At 43.1% G+C, this 16,423-nt stretch overlaps 1 protein-coding gene across 4 annotated transcripts in view; it reads right to left on the bottom strand.

The window, feature by feature from the left end:
- LOC147628654 (pre-mRNA-splicing factor ATP-dependent RNA helicase DEAH1-like) overlaps positions 1 to 11,858 on the bottom strand; it is a 46,266-nt gene extending 34,408 nt beyond the window's left edge. For 2 of the 4 annotated variants that reach the window (XM_086813859.1, XM_086813858.1), the window contains exons 1-2: positions 8,218 to 11,858; positions 8,025 to 8,070 (exon numbers count right to left, since the gene is read on the bottom strand). In XM_086813859.1, the coding sequence (XP_086669985.1) occupies positions 8,379 to 11,540 (3,162 nt within the window). In that variant the 5' untranslated portion in view covers positions 11,541 to 11,858 and the 3' untranslated portion in view covers positions 8,025 to 8,070; positions 8,218 to 8,378. The remainder of the gene's footprint in view (positions 1 to 8,024; positions 8,071 to 8,217) is intronic. The other 2 variants (XM_086813862.1, XM_086813860.1) reach the window with 1 other exon arrangement.
- Between the last annotated feature and the right edge of the window lie 4,565 nt (positions 11,859 to 16,423).

Genomic DNA, 16,423 nt, shown 5'->3' on the forward strand with positions numbered 1-16,423 from the left:
TGTCTGCACCGCCTGCAGCAACTGTACTTGCTGTACCTGGCTGTCCGTACACTGTACGGCAGTCGTACAGCTTGGTACTGCTGTTGTACCTGCTGGTACAGCCTGACCAGACCCTGTGCGCAGCAGAATTCCTTGCAGCAGCTCCTATGCGCAGCCAGCAACAGAAGAGAAAGAGGGTATTTGCAGCAAATCTGGCCGTACAGTGCTGTACGGCTGGTTTGCACTCAGAAAATCAGCAACAGCAGCACGGCTTCTCCAACGATCCTTCTCTTCTTCTTTTCCACGCTTGAGAACATGCGCTTGAGAAACTCCACGATTCCTTTCCCAAAAGCTAGAGAGAGCGGGAGGACAGAGAAGCACTACTCCAAAAGTGGCTCCTCCCCAAAATAATCCCTAGGGCCCCAAACTTTAATAAGTTCCCTAGGGCCACTAAGGCCTAGGGGCAAACTTTAATAAACATTAAAGTTTAATGTTTCTGGTTCCCCCCTTCACACTTAGGGATGTCCACACATCTTAAACTCTGTCCGGGCACCCCCCATGTGAATCATAAAATATTCTGACTCTGCAACCACCATGCCCACACTTGTACTGCTCCATTTTCACAGGGCCATGACATACCCCCCTCTTGAAAAATGGCAAGCGTTCTCGATTGCATTCTGGTGATGCATCAAAATATCCAAAGTGAAATATACAATATGGCAAGATCAGCGTCCCAATCTCTCTGAGCCATACACATGTATCAACATTCACTGCAAACCAATGGCATAGTAATAGTCCAAGTTGTATACCACTGTGAACCATACATATCCACAAAAATGTCCATGTGACTAGTACACATATATCATAGAAGTCCCATAAACAGATGTACTGTCAGCCTCAGTACCTTCGGGTGAGATAAAAACTGCACCAAGCGACCTCTAGATGTCATCTGAGCCTGTCTGTATCAAGGGAGTGGAGGTGCTACCCCCCTCTTGAGCATCAGGTAATGCTCCAGACCCATGCTCTGCTGAACCTGAATGAGCCACAATAAGAGTCGGCTCTAACTCAAAGGCATCGAGATAAAGCTGCAAAACCTGAGGTGAATCTGTTAAGTCACCTTCCTCCATCCACTTCGCATCCATCGGTGAATAGTTCTTGAACTTCACAAGATAGCGACGGGAAACTTTACCTCGTACCTTCCTTTCTTTATGTGCCAGTATCTGCTCTGGAATCAGAACCTCATCAAGTTCCTCAACTTCCGGCTGAGCCTCATCTGATACATCCTCAGGCACATCCCCACGGAAAGGTCTAAGAAGACTCACGTGAAAAGCATTGTGAATCCTCCAGTGATCTGGTAACTTCAAACAATAGGTTACCTCACCAATCTTTTCCAAAACCTGAAAAGGCCCATAATATCGCATGCTCAACTTAGGGAATAAGCGCTCTTTACCCTTCATCTTCTTGAGTCTAGCCTTTTCAAAACGCAAAAGAACCCAATCACCCAATGCAAACTGTAAATCACGTCTGTGACGGTCTGCGGCTTTCTTTTGCTTCAGCTGAGTTTTCTGGAGGGCCAACTTAACTCTCCGATAAGCTTCATCCAAGCTCTCCACATACTGATCAGCCTCAAAGATCTTATCCTTTGTATGCAAAATGGGTGGTACCTTCTTCCCTCCTTCTATAATCTCAAAAGGCGCCTTGCCTGTCGAGCTATGTACAGTGTTGTTATATGCAAACTCCACCAAAGGAAGATACTTTTCCCATTGTTGCTTGTGCTCTGACACATAACATTTGAGAAGATCCAACACTGTAGAGTTAGCCTCTTCTGACTGACCATCTGTCTGTGGATGAAATGACGATGAAAACTTGAGAGTTGTACCCATGTTGTCAAACAACCCTCTCCAAAACAAACTCGTCATCCGTGGATCACGGTCACTAATGATAGACGTAGGCAAGCCATGATACTTGAAGATGTTCGCCATGAACAACTTCACCATATGATCCACTTTAATTGTCTTCCTCACGGGAATGAAATGTGCCTGCTTACTAAACCTGCATATGATAGTCCAGATGCCATCATTTCCCGTTTGTGTCCGTGGAAGATCAAATACAAAATCCATGGCAATGCTCTCCCAAGGTCTATCCGGAATAGATAAAGGCTGTAATAACCCTAGTGTCTTCTGACGGTCAAACTTTACCTTCTGACATACGATGCATTGCCTCACAAAGGCATCAACATCTCTTCTCAAGGTTGGCCAATAAAAGAAAGTCTCCACTGCTTTGACCGTGGCGTCAATACCTCTATGACCTGCATACGGTGGAACATGACTTTCAATCATAACCTTGAGTCGCAATGGCCTGGTAACACACAGTCTGCCATGCATCAATAAAAACCCATCTCTGAGAGTGTAGTGCTCATGCCGCTGACCCTCAGACATCTGATCATACAACCTTTCAAAATCCTCATCATGGGCATACTGCTCTTTCATTTCATCAAGCTCATGATGATAAGCAAGTGAAACTGCAGAGACCTGTGGCTTGCGTGACAAAGCATCTGCCACTACATTCTTTTTGCCTTCCACATGCACAATCTGAAAGTGAAACATTGACAAAAAGTTTGCCCAACGCATATGCTTCTCTGAAAGCTTAGTCTGCGTGAGGAAATAACGCAAGGTCTGATGATCTGTCTGTACAGTGAAATCAGCCCCAAGCAAGTAGTGTTTCCAAGTAGAAAGAGCGTGAATTACAGCCATCATCTCTTTCTCATACACCTGTAAATGCTTCTCAGCATCTTGCAAAACTCTACTCTCATAGGCTATAACATGTCCCTCTTGCATGAGAACTGCACCAATGCTACTTCCACATGCATCACACTGGACAACAAAAGCCTTTCGGAGGTCCGGTAACACCAATACTGGGTCCGAAGTAAGCTTTTCTTTGAGCTTTTTGAATGCTGTAATTTCCCGATTAGCCCATCTAAACGGAGTTGCTTTCTTCGTCAAAGCATGAAGAGGCGAAGCAATTTCAGCAAAGTGCCATATGTAACGCCTGTAATAGGAACACAATCCTAAAAAGCTGCATACATCATGCACGGTCCTCAAAGCTGGCCAATTAAGTATTGCTTCCACCTTTGCTGGATCCATACGGACTCCATGACCAGACACAATATGCCCCAGGAAATGTATCTCCTGCAAAAAGAACTCACTCTTCTTGCCATTAACCACCAACCTATGGTTTCTGAATTCTGCAAACACAATGGCCAAATGCCTTCTATGCTCTTCCTCAGTTCGTGAATGCACAATCATATCATCAAAGAATGTGCCCACAAACTCTCTATGAGGCCTGAAAATCCTGTCCATCATTCTGTTAAATGTGGCAGGCGCATTTGTCAAACCAAAGGGCATAACCAAGAACTCATACAACCCAAACGTGGTTCGGAATGCTGTCTTATGCACATCCTCGGGTCTAATGCGTATCTGATGATACCCGCTTTTCAAGTCAATACGACTGAAAACTGTGGAGCCCTGTAAGCGGTCCAAGATGTCATCGATCCTCGGTATGGGGAATCGATTCTTGATGGTATTCTTATTGAGCGCCCTGTAATCAATACACATGCGCCAAGAACCATCCTTCTTCTGCACTAAGAGCACAGGTGAGCAAAAGGGTGATGAGCTAGGCTGTATCAACCCTTTATTCAAAAGCTCCTGCACCTGACTCATAATCTCTTCCTGTTGGGCTGCACTAACACGGTATGGCGGTCTATTCGGTGGAGTACTACCAGGAATCAGATCTATGGCATGATCTTCTGGCCTCTCAGGAGGTAATTCTCCTGACAATGACTCGGAAAAACAGTCTTGAAACCCACTTAAGAAATCAGTCCTGTCTTTATCTAACATTGACAAATTAGACTTAGACTCATCATCCTGTGCATCCTTTACATAAATCAAGTACGCGGAAAGATGCTTTTTCATTACTGATGAAATCGCCGAAGCGGATACAATAGGAACAGATTCCCCTTTGAGTTTTACATCCAAAACATGCTCTTTCCCTCTATGAGTCAGAGTAATTTTCCTATTGTAAGTATCCACCACCGCATGTACCCTGTGGCACCATGGCATCCCTAACAAAACATCACAGCCATCCAAAGGCATGATGAAGAACTCCTCGCTGTCCACATAACCCTGCAAATGAAGCCGAAGCTTCCCAATGATAGGAGTAACGGGTTCTGCATACCCTGGACAAGCCATATTTGCCTCATGTAACGGCCCCATCTCCTCTGCGCGAATCCCCAATCGGCCAGCCAAATCTGGTGAAATGAAGTTGGCTCTAGCACCTGTGTCAAAGAAGATCAAAGCATTCTGATCTCTCACTTTGCCCCATGCCCTGCACAACTCTGTAGCTTCACCACCTAGCTGCTCCCCCACAAGATCAGGAACTAAGCCTGCAGAAGGCTTTGGTTTCTTTGGCTTGGGCTCTCCTTTATTGTCAGGGTCCTTATTGGACGTTCTTTTGGGACAATTGAATGACATATGCCCCTCTTCAGTACAGTAAAAACACTTTTGAGCATCTCTCAAAGCCTGTCTTTCCTCAGAAGTCCTCTTGGGCATTGGCAACTTCTTATACTTTGTCTCTGAAGACCCTTTAGCATCACGAGAAGCATGCCCAAATTTTTCAGCTTTCTTGCCCAATTTCTTACTGCCTTTAAACCCAGATGAACCACCTGTGAGTAACGCATTAGCTGTCATAGCATTTTCAATCATCTGTGACATGTTCGTTACTCGTCTTTATACAGTAATCTCGTACCTCCTTGGGCAACCCACAACAATACTTCTCAACCTGCTCAGATAATGGCACGGCACGATAAGAAGTCACTGGGAGTAGAGCTTCCCAAAACTTCTTGTTATAATCCTCCAAACTATCACACTTTGAAGCATCCAGCTTGTGCCATGCGGTCATAACATCCACCTCAAATGTAGATGTGAGCCATACGGAAGAGAAAACCTGTTTGAATTGGACCCATGTGGTGGGTGCTATGCCCTGCAAAAGAAGAGTAGACCACCACTGCAAAGCATTGCCCTTGAGAAAAGTGGCAGCTTTCCTCACCTTAGAGGACTCTGTATAATTCCCACCAGAAAAAGCAGCATCAAACTGCTGTAAAAAGGTAAGTGCCTTCAATTTATCCTTGGCCCCACTGAAAGTGTCAAACTTCACTGCAGCTCCCCCTTCCTTGTAATCCTTCGCCTTTCCCATAGGCGTTAGATTATCATATGGAAGTGGCTTCGCAAGATTGCTGCCCCCAACATTCATACCCATCATTGGGTCAACATTTCCCATTCCCACACCAGGCATACCATACATTCCAGCCATGTTTCCATACATTCCATTATGCATACCTGGCTGCATACCACCAAACATATTGCCTTGCATCCCAGGTTGCATGCCTGCAAACATATTTCCAGCCATACCGGACTGCATACCACCATACATATTCCCTTGCATGCCAGGCTGAAAATTGGCTCCAAAAGGCCCATACATACCCATGCCTCCCTGAGGATAACCCCCAGTCATGGATTGGAACACCAAGCCACCACCAAAATAACCTGGATGCATATTCTGCTGAGGAATAGGTGGCTGTCCATAGAAGGAACTCTGAGAGTTTGCTCCATAAGCATGCTGCATATTCGGAAACTGGCCAAAAGATGGTTCCTGTGGGATGGCACCACTATGACCCTGAGGAAGATTCTTCGAATGAACCTTTTTCTTCTTTTTCTGGGGCTCTGTGCGGGGCTCTGTGCGAGATCTCAAAAATTCAGCAAATCTCTCACTCTGTGTGAGCTGCATAAAAGTATCCATAACACTAGCCAAGCGATCTTTGAACCGAGCATCATCATCCTCTTTACCATGCACATCTTCTGGCTGTGTTACATCCTCATAAGGCTCAACATCTGCAGCCTGTTCTCCTGCAAAAATATCCTCAGATACATCTCTTTCAGGAGAAGTCTCTTGCTCTTCTTCTTCATGATAGAAGTACTCTTCCTCTGTATCAGACATGATTGCTGAATTTTCAGCGATGGCTTTCTTCGAAGCAACCACGAGCTCACCCCCTTCAGAAAGTTAATGATTGGTCCCGGCAAACGGAACCTTGAAACCGGCCTCTGATAGAAAACCAGAGTGCGGTAGACTAGCAGTCACCCGTCCACTTGTAGTCTAGATGTGAAAAGAACACAGATTGGAGCTAGAGTGCCCAAATCTGAAAACACAACGACACCTGTTGGCCCCAAAGCTTGGCGCCCCTTGCGGTATTTCTTTATTCAATTATAATAAAATGAATGGCTGAGTACAACACAAAGATCAGCCTAGAGTTTACACCTGTAAGTCCAATCTGACGGCCCACAAATCCTTCTCAGCACAGAGGATCTATGCACACAGATCTGTGTTCCACAATAACACACTGTGCCTCCCTCTGATCAGCCAAGATCACTAAGCAGGCCAGCCATGGGCATACATCTCGCATAACTCAAGTGCATGATACATCATCTCAGCTCAAACATACATGTGCTGTCCAAACTCTGTCTCAACCCTTGTCAATCTGCCATACCCCTCCTCTCACAAGGGGCCAGATAACTCATATCTGCAACAGACATCAAGCAGTAGAAAGAGAGATAGATGAACGGAAACAAGGCTTACCAAGTTCAGCTCGTGAAACAGTACTGGAGGAAGCAACAGCACCAATTTGTACTTGCAGGCACTTGTATCCACAACCTTGCTTCACACAGGTGCTTGTACTTGCCTGTATCCTCCTCCTGGTGTTCACTCTTATGCTGTCCTTGAAAATACAGATCTGAAAATCAGCACTGTACCCGTCTGTACCACCTCGGGATACGTGCCAGGAGTTGTACTTGCACAAACAGCCTGCTGTCCTGATTCTGGTCGCCTGAATCTGAGTAACCAGGCCTGTCCACTGCACCGCCTGCAGCAACTGTACTTGCTGTACCTGGCTGTCCGTACACTGTACGGCAGTCGTACAGCTTGGTACTGCTAAAGTACCTGCTGGTACAGCCTGACCAGACCCTGTGCGCAGCAGAATTCCTTGCAGCAGCTCCTATGTGCAGCCAGCAAACAGAAGAGAAAGAGGGTATTTGCAGCAAATCTGGCCGTACAGTGCTGTACGGCTGGTTTGCACTCAGAAAATCAGCAACAGCAGCACGGCTTCTCCAACGATCCTTCTCTTCTTCTTTTCCACGCTTGAGAACATGCGCTTGAGAAACTCCACGATTCCTTTCCCAAAAGCTAGAGAGAGGGGGAGGAGAGAGAAGCACTACTCCAAAAGTGGCTCCTCCCCAAAATAATCCCTAGGGCCCCAAACTTTAATAAGTTCCTTAGGGCCACTAAGGCCTAGGGGCAAACTTTAATAAACATTAAAGTTTAATGTTTCTAGTTCCCCCCTTCACACCTAGGGATGTCCACACATCTTAAACTCTGTCCGGGCACCCCCCATGTGAATCATAAAATATTCTGACTCTGCAACCACCATGCCCACACTTGTACTGCTCCATTTTCACAGGGCCATGACAGGCAGCATCAAAGGCACCAGCCAGCAGGTACACAGTTCCCAATGCCATGCAAGCTCGTATGTCAAGAGATGCATGGCTGACACAAGTGTTCAGTAATCTGCCGCACGATTGATCATCATGCAACTTACCCATCAACCTTCATGTGTGAAAAGATACAGCATTTTCAACTTGTTTGTTGCATTCTATCACATTTGGTACTTCTAAAGATATATATGTTGTATGTAGGAGTCTGCTGTCTCTTCATCTTTTAAACAATTGCAATTGCCTTGAAGTCCTAGAGAGTAAACAAAGGGCTTACCAACTGGCTTTCTTTGCTAACACCAGATTACTTAACCTTTCCACAATATTGCATTGACCTAACCGACATCATCAAAACCACAAGCACTCAACTTGCACTGGGAAAAAGGTGTAAGGGCCCAAAGAATCAGATCATACAGACCAAAAGACACACAGATCTTACAGAAAGGATACCTAAAATCCATGCATTTGGTTTGTCGAAGTGTTACGGATAGAGAACCTGTACAGTATCAAAACTAAGCTTAAATGCTCATTGCTTATGAAGATCTCTGCAGGCATTGAGACAAGTTGACACAGAAGCAAATTTCTTCAATGTAATCAAAAGACACTCTATTGATGAAACAACAGCTAGTTTGCTTCAACTTACTTCTCATCCATTAAAAAATCTTTCATGAAAAGGATGCCAAGTTTTGGAAAATACAGAAGAGAGCCAAAAACTGGCTCTGGGCTTGGGATCTACAGCTACTCAGCCTTCCATTGAAGTATTTCTGAGATCTCCACTCATGCTTATGCATGTCATCTCAGTGGTCAATCCATGTTGGCCCTCCCCTTTCCCTTAGGCAGCTTCTGCAATCCAGCATCTTCCACATCTTGCATTTTGTAGTAATGTGGAGCTATCTCCACCAACCAGTCAGGTTTTATCTCAATAACCTGTCGCATATACTCTTTAGTTGTGTTAACCAGCTCAAAATATACCACCCAGCGAGGCAAAACCTCAGAAAGGCCTGAACTTGGGTGGATATGCACGGTTTGGGGATTCTTTACTGTACGATACGAGCCATTCTTCTGCAGCTTCCCTGTGTGATAGAAGAAACCCGATGTAATGGCCTTCTTTATTGCTTCAATATCATTTGGACTGCTAGAAGGCTCAATTTCAACTCGTTCAAGCAGCCCTTCAAGCTGATCTCTGATGTCACGAGCTCGTTTCATGCTCCTTACTTGTATGTAATTCTCATAGCACCACTGTGTTGAGTAATTTGTCTCCTTCCAAGTCTCATAGACCTTGAGCAAAGCTATCTGATCACCCACATTGCCAGCATGGAAGTTCATCCTTGCATTATCTGCATGAACTTGTTTATCCTTGGGCCGATAAAAGATAGAGTTTCCAACCGACAACATTGCAGATATTGTCACTATCTCCTCTGAACACTTGTGTTTATCAGATGCCACAATCATTTTTGAAAGCATTGGGTCCAAAGGAAACTCTGCCATCCGCCGTCCAAGCTTTGTCAGCTCCCCACGGTCATTCAAAGCTCCCAGTGCATACAGCTGTTCCAGGGCCCTAAGCAAGGTTTCTGCAGGAGGTGGGTCCAGAAAATCAAAATGGATGAGGTCATTAATGCCTAGACTTTTCAGCATCAGAACAACGTTCCCTAGATTTGTTCTCTGAATTTCAGGAACGGTGTTATCCTCCATCTCATGCTGGTGAGACCATGCAGTATACAACCTAAAACATTTACCAGGTGATGTCCTTCCTGCCCTACCAGCTCTCTGTTGAGCTGCAGCTTTTGAAATGGGGGTTACTATCAGCGACTCCATGCCTGTTCGTGGATTGTAAGACTTCTGTTTACAAAATCCTGGATCTATCACATACTTTATGCCTTCAATAGTGAGAGAAGTTTCAGCAATATTTGTGGCAAGTACTACTTTCCTGGCTCCTTCAGGAGTATCCTCAAAAATCTTGGACTGCAAATCTGAAGGCAAGTTTGCATAGATTGGGCAGATGATCATCTCAGCAATTTTAGTACCCAGACCTCTGGTTCGTAGCTTCAGTATCTCTTCCGCAGCCTCGATTTCTTCTTGCCCTGTAAAAAACACCAACACGTCTCCTGGTGGCTGTGTGACATGGATCTGCAGGACAGTAACAATAGCTGCTTCCAAGTAGTCTGCCTCAGGAGCTTTTGTATACATGATATCAACAGGATACCGCCTTCCAGGAATGTTAAAGATAGGAGCACTGTCAAAATAATCAGAGAATTTGTTGGCATCCAATGTGGCACTTGATATGAGAAGCTTGATGTCGGGTCGAAATCGAGTGATATCCTTGACTAAGCCGAACAAAACATCAGTGGAAAGTGTCCGTTCATGTGCCTCATCTACCATCATAACACTGTAGCTTGCCAAGTCTGGCTCACTCAAGAACTCACGAAGAAGCATTCCATCTGTCATATACTTCAGAATTGTCTTGTCTGAGGTGCAATCCTCAAACCGGATTGAGTATCCCACCTCATGGCCAAGCTTCACTCCCATTTCCTGTGCAACACGTGCAGCTACACTCATGGCTGCAACTCTCCTAGGCTGTGTACAGCCAATCTTGCCTCTCTGAGTGAACCCTGCCTCATGAAGGTACTGTGGGATTTGAGTTGTTTTTCCTGAACCTGTTTCTCCAACAATCACAAGAACTTGATGATCATTGATAGCATTCAGTAGCTCCTCCCGGTAAGGGTAAATTGGTAGCATCTTCCGGTCCTCCTGCAGTTGCAGCAGGGCTGACTTTGCTGCTGATTTTTCTTTCTCTTCAGCTTCCTCTACTTCCATATCTTGGTACTTATGTCCTTCAAGAAGATCAGCTTTGATAAACTCTATTTGGTCTTCAAAAACATACTCGTAATCACTTTCTTGCTTTTTCCGGTTCACTGCACCAAACTTAAGTGTTGCTTTGCCTATCTGGTGCTCCTCCCAAGCTTCCTGTTCAGCAAAAGGATTGACCTTTTCCTCTTCACCATCGGGATCCTTGTAGCGCTCTAGAGCTACAGCAAACCGCCGGTCTTGCTGCACACCCCCCTCCTTGTCATAGGCTTCAGGCATCCTATACTCTACAATGTTGTCAATGTCTTTAGCTCTTTGTTTGGCTAGCTCATAAACAGTTCTCTTGTACCTCATTTCCTCCCTTTCTTTAGCTGTGAGGTTCACACCTTCAAAAAGGTATTGCTCATCTTCAATTGCATCCCTGAGTTCATCTAGCTTTTTCTGCTCTCTTGACTTCAAGTAAACTTGCCTACTAACCTCTCTTAATGATGGTAGCAGCTCCTTTCTTTCTTCTGCTTCAGCACGCCTCTTCACCTCCTCTTCTTGTCTCCAGCTCATCTTCGGTTCCATAAGTCTCTTTGTGGCTGCTTCATCCTTCTCTCTCAGTCTCCTCTCTAGCTCTTCTCTTTCTCTCTGGTCTTCTTCCCTTTCCCTCTCTCTTTCTGCCTCATCGTCATCATCATCGTCGTCATCATCACCACGCTGGACTCTTCTCTCTTTGAATGATCTGGCAGCATCCTCATCATCATCATCTGAGGCATCCAGAGCCGCCCTCTTCCTAATGCGTTTTTCTGCCTTTTTTGCAGGCGGTGGTACAATTACGGCAGCAGGGTCATCATCATCACCATCATCATCATCAGCATCTAACAACTGATACTGTTTCTGCTTTTGGGCGAGTGCGATCGCCTCACGCTCAGCTTGCTTGTAGCTATTTGGCCCACTGGCTTTACGGGGAAACCTTCTGAAGAGCTCTTCTGCAAACTTCTGGGTATCAGAAGAAGATGGGAGGCCACTTTCGACCAACTGTGTGGCGAGCTCTGTGGTAGATACTGCTCGCTTGCCAATCCCTGACAGAAAAGAGACCAGAGCAGGCAAGGAATAGCCTAGCAGTGCATGAAGATTGTCTGAGATCCAGTCGCGCAATTGCTTGTCGTCTGGCATGGCGATCCCAGGAATGCAGAAATTTTCTTCTGTGTTGAAAATTAAAGCCCTATGATACGGAACAAAAGCCCAGAGCAGAAAAAATTCCGTGCAAGCTGTCAGGCAAACTATGATTTAGAAGCTGAAGGCAAGGGCCGAATCGCCATCACAGAGCTGAGCCTGGTTACGCTTGCTGAATATAAAACCGGCAGGCTTTCCTTTGTGGACGCTCTAACAATCACATACACACGATTTAAAATAAAATATCAAAATCTAGTTTCAATGACTTGCAGCCAAAGTAAACCTTCATTGAGTGAAAAATCTCAAGGAAAACCAGGAAAAATGAAAGACCATACACAAGGTATGGCAAGAAGGTAGCACAAGTCTTCCCTTAAAGCTATAACAATAAGGAAATGTGACATTCCCCCATAATTCTGCAAGACGATGTCAAAGAGCATATATGTGAGATATGTGTACCGGTTATCTTTCTTTGGTTAGCATAGTAAAGTGTCATAACCCTTAAGGAGCTGGAGGTGGTGCGTCGGGGATCTGGTGGTGGGGGTAGGGGTGGCTAATGGGGGATATGATAGAGGGAGCGTGCATAGGAGTGCCATGTGTCCGAGCAGGTGATAGGGGTGGGAGGGCGATGTTCTCTAAGTTTCCTCCATGCCTCTTTGCAGTTCAGCCCTAAGAAAAGTCGGTATAACTCATCCTCTTTTCGAGCATAGAACTCCCGTTTCTTGTGTTGGGTGAGCCGTTGAGAAAGTTACGCTTGGCGCTTCGTGATTTGCCCAATCTATACCTCATGCTTAAGACGGGAGCGTGTGGCCCAGCATTCGTCGTCGTACCAATAGTTCTGGGGCATGGAACTGCAAGGTGGCTTCGCCGCGTGCAGATGAGAGAAGTAGTGGCGGATGTGTAGAGTATGGTGGTGAGCTGTGTTGTAAGGGTGTGTTAAACCCCTAAGATCTCTCTAGATAATTGTTATGCATAAACATGCATAAATCAGGCATAAACTCAACCACCCGACCACCCCCGAGCCCAAGGGATGCACACATGAATTATAAATGAAATACATCATACCTCTACCTTGATATCCCATACTATCAAGAGGTATAACTCCAATCCAATAGCATGTAGCTATAGTGTGAAATGGTAAGTGAGTAGATATGGACCTCTACACAAGAGACCATAGCCTAAGCCTCCAAGCCTCCCTTGAGTGTGCCCCATGCCCCTATTATATAGGAGGGAGTACGGAACTAGAGAAAGAAATGCCAACAAAGGAAAAATCCAAATTTTGAGGTCAACATGCTAAGTGATGTAAGTAACGCAACAATTTAGAAAATGATATTGTCTTTGAATGTTGAGGTCAACATGCTAAGTGATGTAAGTAACGCAACAATCTTGAGCCCAAATTATCCCATAAGATAATATATGTGAGGGATCACTAGCGTCCCATACCACCATGATACCACCCATACATACCTTAACAATTTGAAACTCCCTAGTATGCCGTCTAGGAAATATGAATAAAATCCTTTATAAAAGGAATAAGATGGCCTTATCCCAGACTTTCACATACTAAAACTTGTCTCTATATTCCCGAGACTACATCAAGGAATAACTCTTTTCGAGTACATCATTAGAAAAGAATTTGAATTATTGGCGCCTTTCTAATGATAACTATCCAAAACACAATAAAGTTAGGGTAGAAAAATAACTCACCTAGATATATAAGCAACTAGGTATCCGAGTTGGAATATGTACAAGAGTACAAGAAATATACTCCAAAATTACGTGCAAAAATAAAGGCAAATGTTACCTTCAAAGCACATGATATTATCCAAAAGATCAAAAGATCCTTATAAAACCATGGATAAAAGCATAGAAGCTCCTCGAATCCATGAAAACCATAGTTGATCATAAAAATCAATGCATGCCATCTAATGGTCATTAATCATGCCAAAAGAAGCATTAAAATTGGTAGCCAACTTATCAATCCGGAGTATATGAACATGATGTCGTTCAAGCAATACTCCAAAGTAAGCAAGTGAAAACACATGTGTGTAGCCATCACTAAAAAACCCTTAGACACAAGTGATCTAGGTAGAACCTGATGAGTGCAAATAAAACTTTGAAAACATCCAATAAAATCCACCAAAACAAACCGATCAACTGACCCATGATAGAATTTATTTTAGGCTTAAGAAATTAAGCACAAACCACACTTAAATAAGTGCAAAATAAATTATCATGGACAAGTGTCAAAGGTGAAACACACTTTGAACGCAAATTATAGCGATCATTGAAAAACTTAAGGAACATGTCCAAAAAGAATGGCTAAACAAAGGTAAAAAAATCATGAAAACATCGTTTAGAATTAATCCAAACAAAAATAACTACTAATACGAGGTGCAATTGTATTAATAATATGCGAATAACCCGCATTTATCTAATGTCAACACGAGAAAACGTACTTCAACATTAAATAGCCCTCGAAAATATTAAATTCTCGAGAAAAAAAAATTATCATGATTTTTTCCTAATTTGTTAGGGCCTCAAAATATGATAATTTTAAATTCCACCAAACCTATCTTATGGCATTCCAAACCTATATTTTTTCAAAAAAAAATTAGCAATTTAATAAACCAAATTTAGCAATTTAATTTGCCAAAATACCATTGATATTTTAAAAATACCAATTTTTAGGTTTTCTAAAAATAATTTCTAAAAATTCTTAATTTTTTCTGAGAATCCCATTGTTCACGAAATTTCCAATTCAGCCCGACAATTCTCAAATCCAATGAAAATTTTTAATTTTAATGGATTTTTAAAATTTTGGGTCAAAAAATATATTTTTTAAGGAATTTGAATGGTCACGAGCGTCGAATGGACACACCACATGCCAAACACCAATCCTACATTTTTCCGAAATTTAAAATAACCTTTGTCTAATTTTCCACTAACTTTCATGAATTTTTTAAAATTTTTAACGAACACATAAGAATACGAACGGTCAAAAAATTTCGAAATTCCAATGGTTTTCCCGAAATACGGAAAGCCAAAAGTTTCAAGAAAATGAATAGACCAAAAAAAAAATCGGAATGTGAAAGGTCAAAAGTTTCCAGAATACGGAAGGTCAAAAAGATTTCCCGGAATTCAGAAAGCCAAAAGGTTTCGGGAAAGCAGAAAGCCAAAGGTCTTTCGGAAGATGAAAAGCCAAAATATTTTAAGAGAAAAAATTTCAGAAATTTCCTGAGATTTTTTTTTTCGAAATGTCAAATTTTTCTCTATTTTTATAGGCTTTTTTTTGAAAAAAATCAAAAGCTTTTTTTAAATTAAAAAACTCATTTAAAAAAATTCATAAGCTTAATTAAGCTTAATGGTTTTGATTATTTAGGGACGGGTGTTTTTTTCGTAGCGGCTGCTGCAGCGCCCCCCAACCCCCCCTCCCTCCCCCCCCCCCCCCGTGCCTGTGCGTAGATTTGAGAGAGAGGGATCTCTCTCTTCCCTCTCCATTCTCCTCTCTCCTTCACACCATTCCATGGCTTTCTCCACCCCCTCCTCTGTCAGAGAGGAGGCTGATTAGGCATTAATTAATCTTTTTAATTAAACTAATCCTAATCATAATTAAACATTAATTATGATTAATATTTAAAAATCCCTTTTGAGAGAAATTTACACGGGGAAGAGGAAAAATCAGAATTGAGAGGTGGAGAGGGTCCCACACACACGGGAGAGCATTTCATGCATCAACATGCTGTCCCCTACTGCATTTCAGCAGAAAATCGACAAAAATTTGATCACATACCCTCGGGAAAAACCCACAAAATTGTATTAAAAATTACATTTTTAATCATAAAAATGCTCAAAAAATTTCTAAAAAATTAGGAAAAAATTCCTTAAAATTCTAAAAATTTAGGAAATCCATTCTACCAAAAATATCCACAATAAAATATGTGGTATTTTTGTAAACATTTCCATTAATGCTCATTTTAAACCATAAAAAATAGTATTAAACTCACGAAATTCCCCCGCAACGTCGATTCGTCCATTGAATAGTAGTAACACGCGTTCCAATCGCCATATCAACGATCCACGTGCAAATCATCAACATAAATCAATAAAATAATATTTTTATTAGTAAATATTAAAATTTACTTAAAAAAATCAATAATTAATTAGAGATTGCTCTGATACCACTGTTAAAACCCTAAGATCTCTCTAGATAATTGTTATGCATAAACATGCATAAATCAGGCATAAACTCAACCACCCGACCACCCCCGAGCCCAATGGATGCACACATGAATTATAAATGAAATACATCATACCTCTACCTTGATGTCCCATACCATCAAGAGGTATAACTCCAATCCAATAGCATGTAGCTATAGTGTGAAATGGTAAGTAAGTAGATATGGACCTCTACACAAGAGACCATAGCCTAAGCCTCCAAGCCTCCAAGCCTCCCTTGAGTGTGCCCCATGTCCCTATTATATAGGAGGGCCCTCAAGTGACTCTTGACTCTCCATTTCCCATGTGTGACCCTTGGATGCCTGACCCTAACCTTAACCCTAAAGGTTAGTCCTAACCCATGCTCCACTAAAGCTTGTTCCCATGCTCCCATGCTCACAAGCCTAATGTGGGTTAGCCTCCTAGTATATGCACACATAATGTGCATATAACACGGTGGATAGGGGGACAGTAGGTTCCACATGCTAGAGTTGGCGGTAGATGTGGTTGGAGTAAACAAGGTCAAGCTCGTCTCATAAAAAAGGACCTGAGTGTAATGTGAGATGGGGGGTGGTGGGGTGGAGGGATGAGTGGTGTGCAGGTAAGAGTGAAAGAGAGATAGGCATGGTCAACTTCAAAAGGGGGTGGTGGAATGGAGAAGTCGGGGA

This window comes from Cibotium barometz, chromosome 19, assembly GCF_041138505.1.
Source record: "Cibotium barometz isolate CiBa-2024 chromosome 19, ASM4113850v1, whole genome shotgun sequence".
Taxonomy (NCBI): domain Eukaryota; kingdom Viridiplantae; phylum Streptophyta; class Polypodiopsida; order Cyatheales; family Cibotiaceae; genus Cibotium; species Cibotium barometz.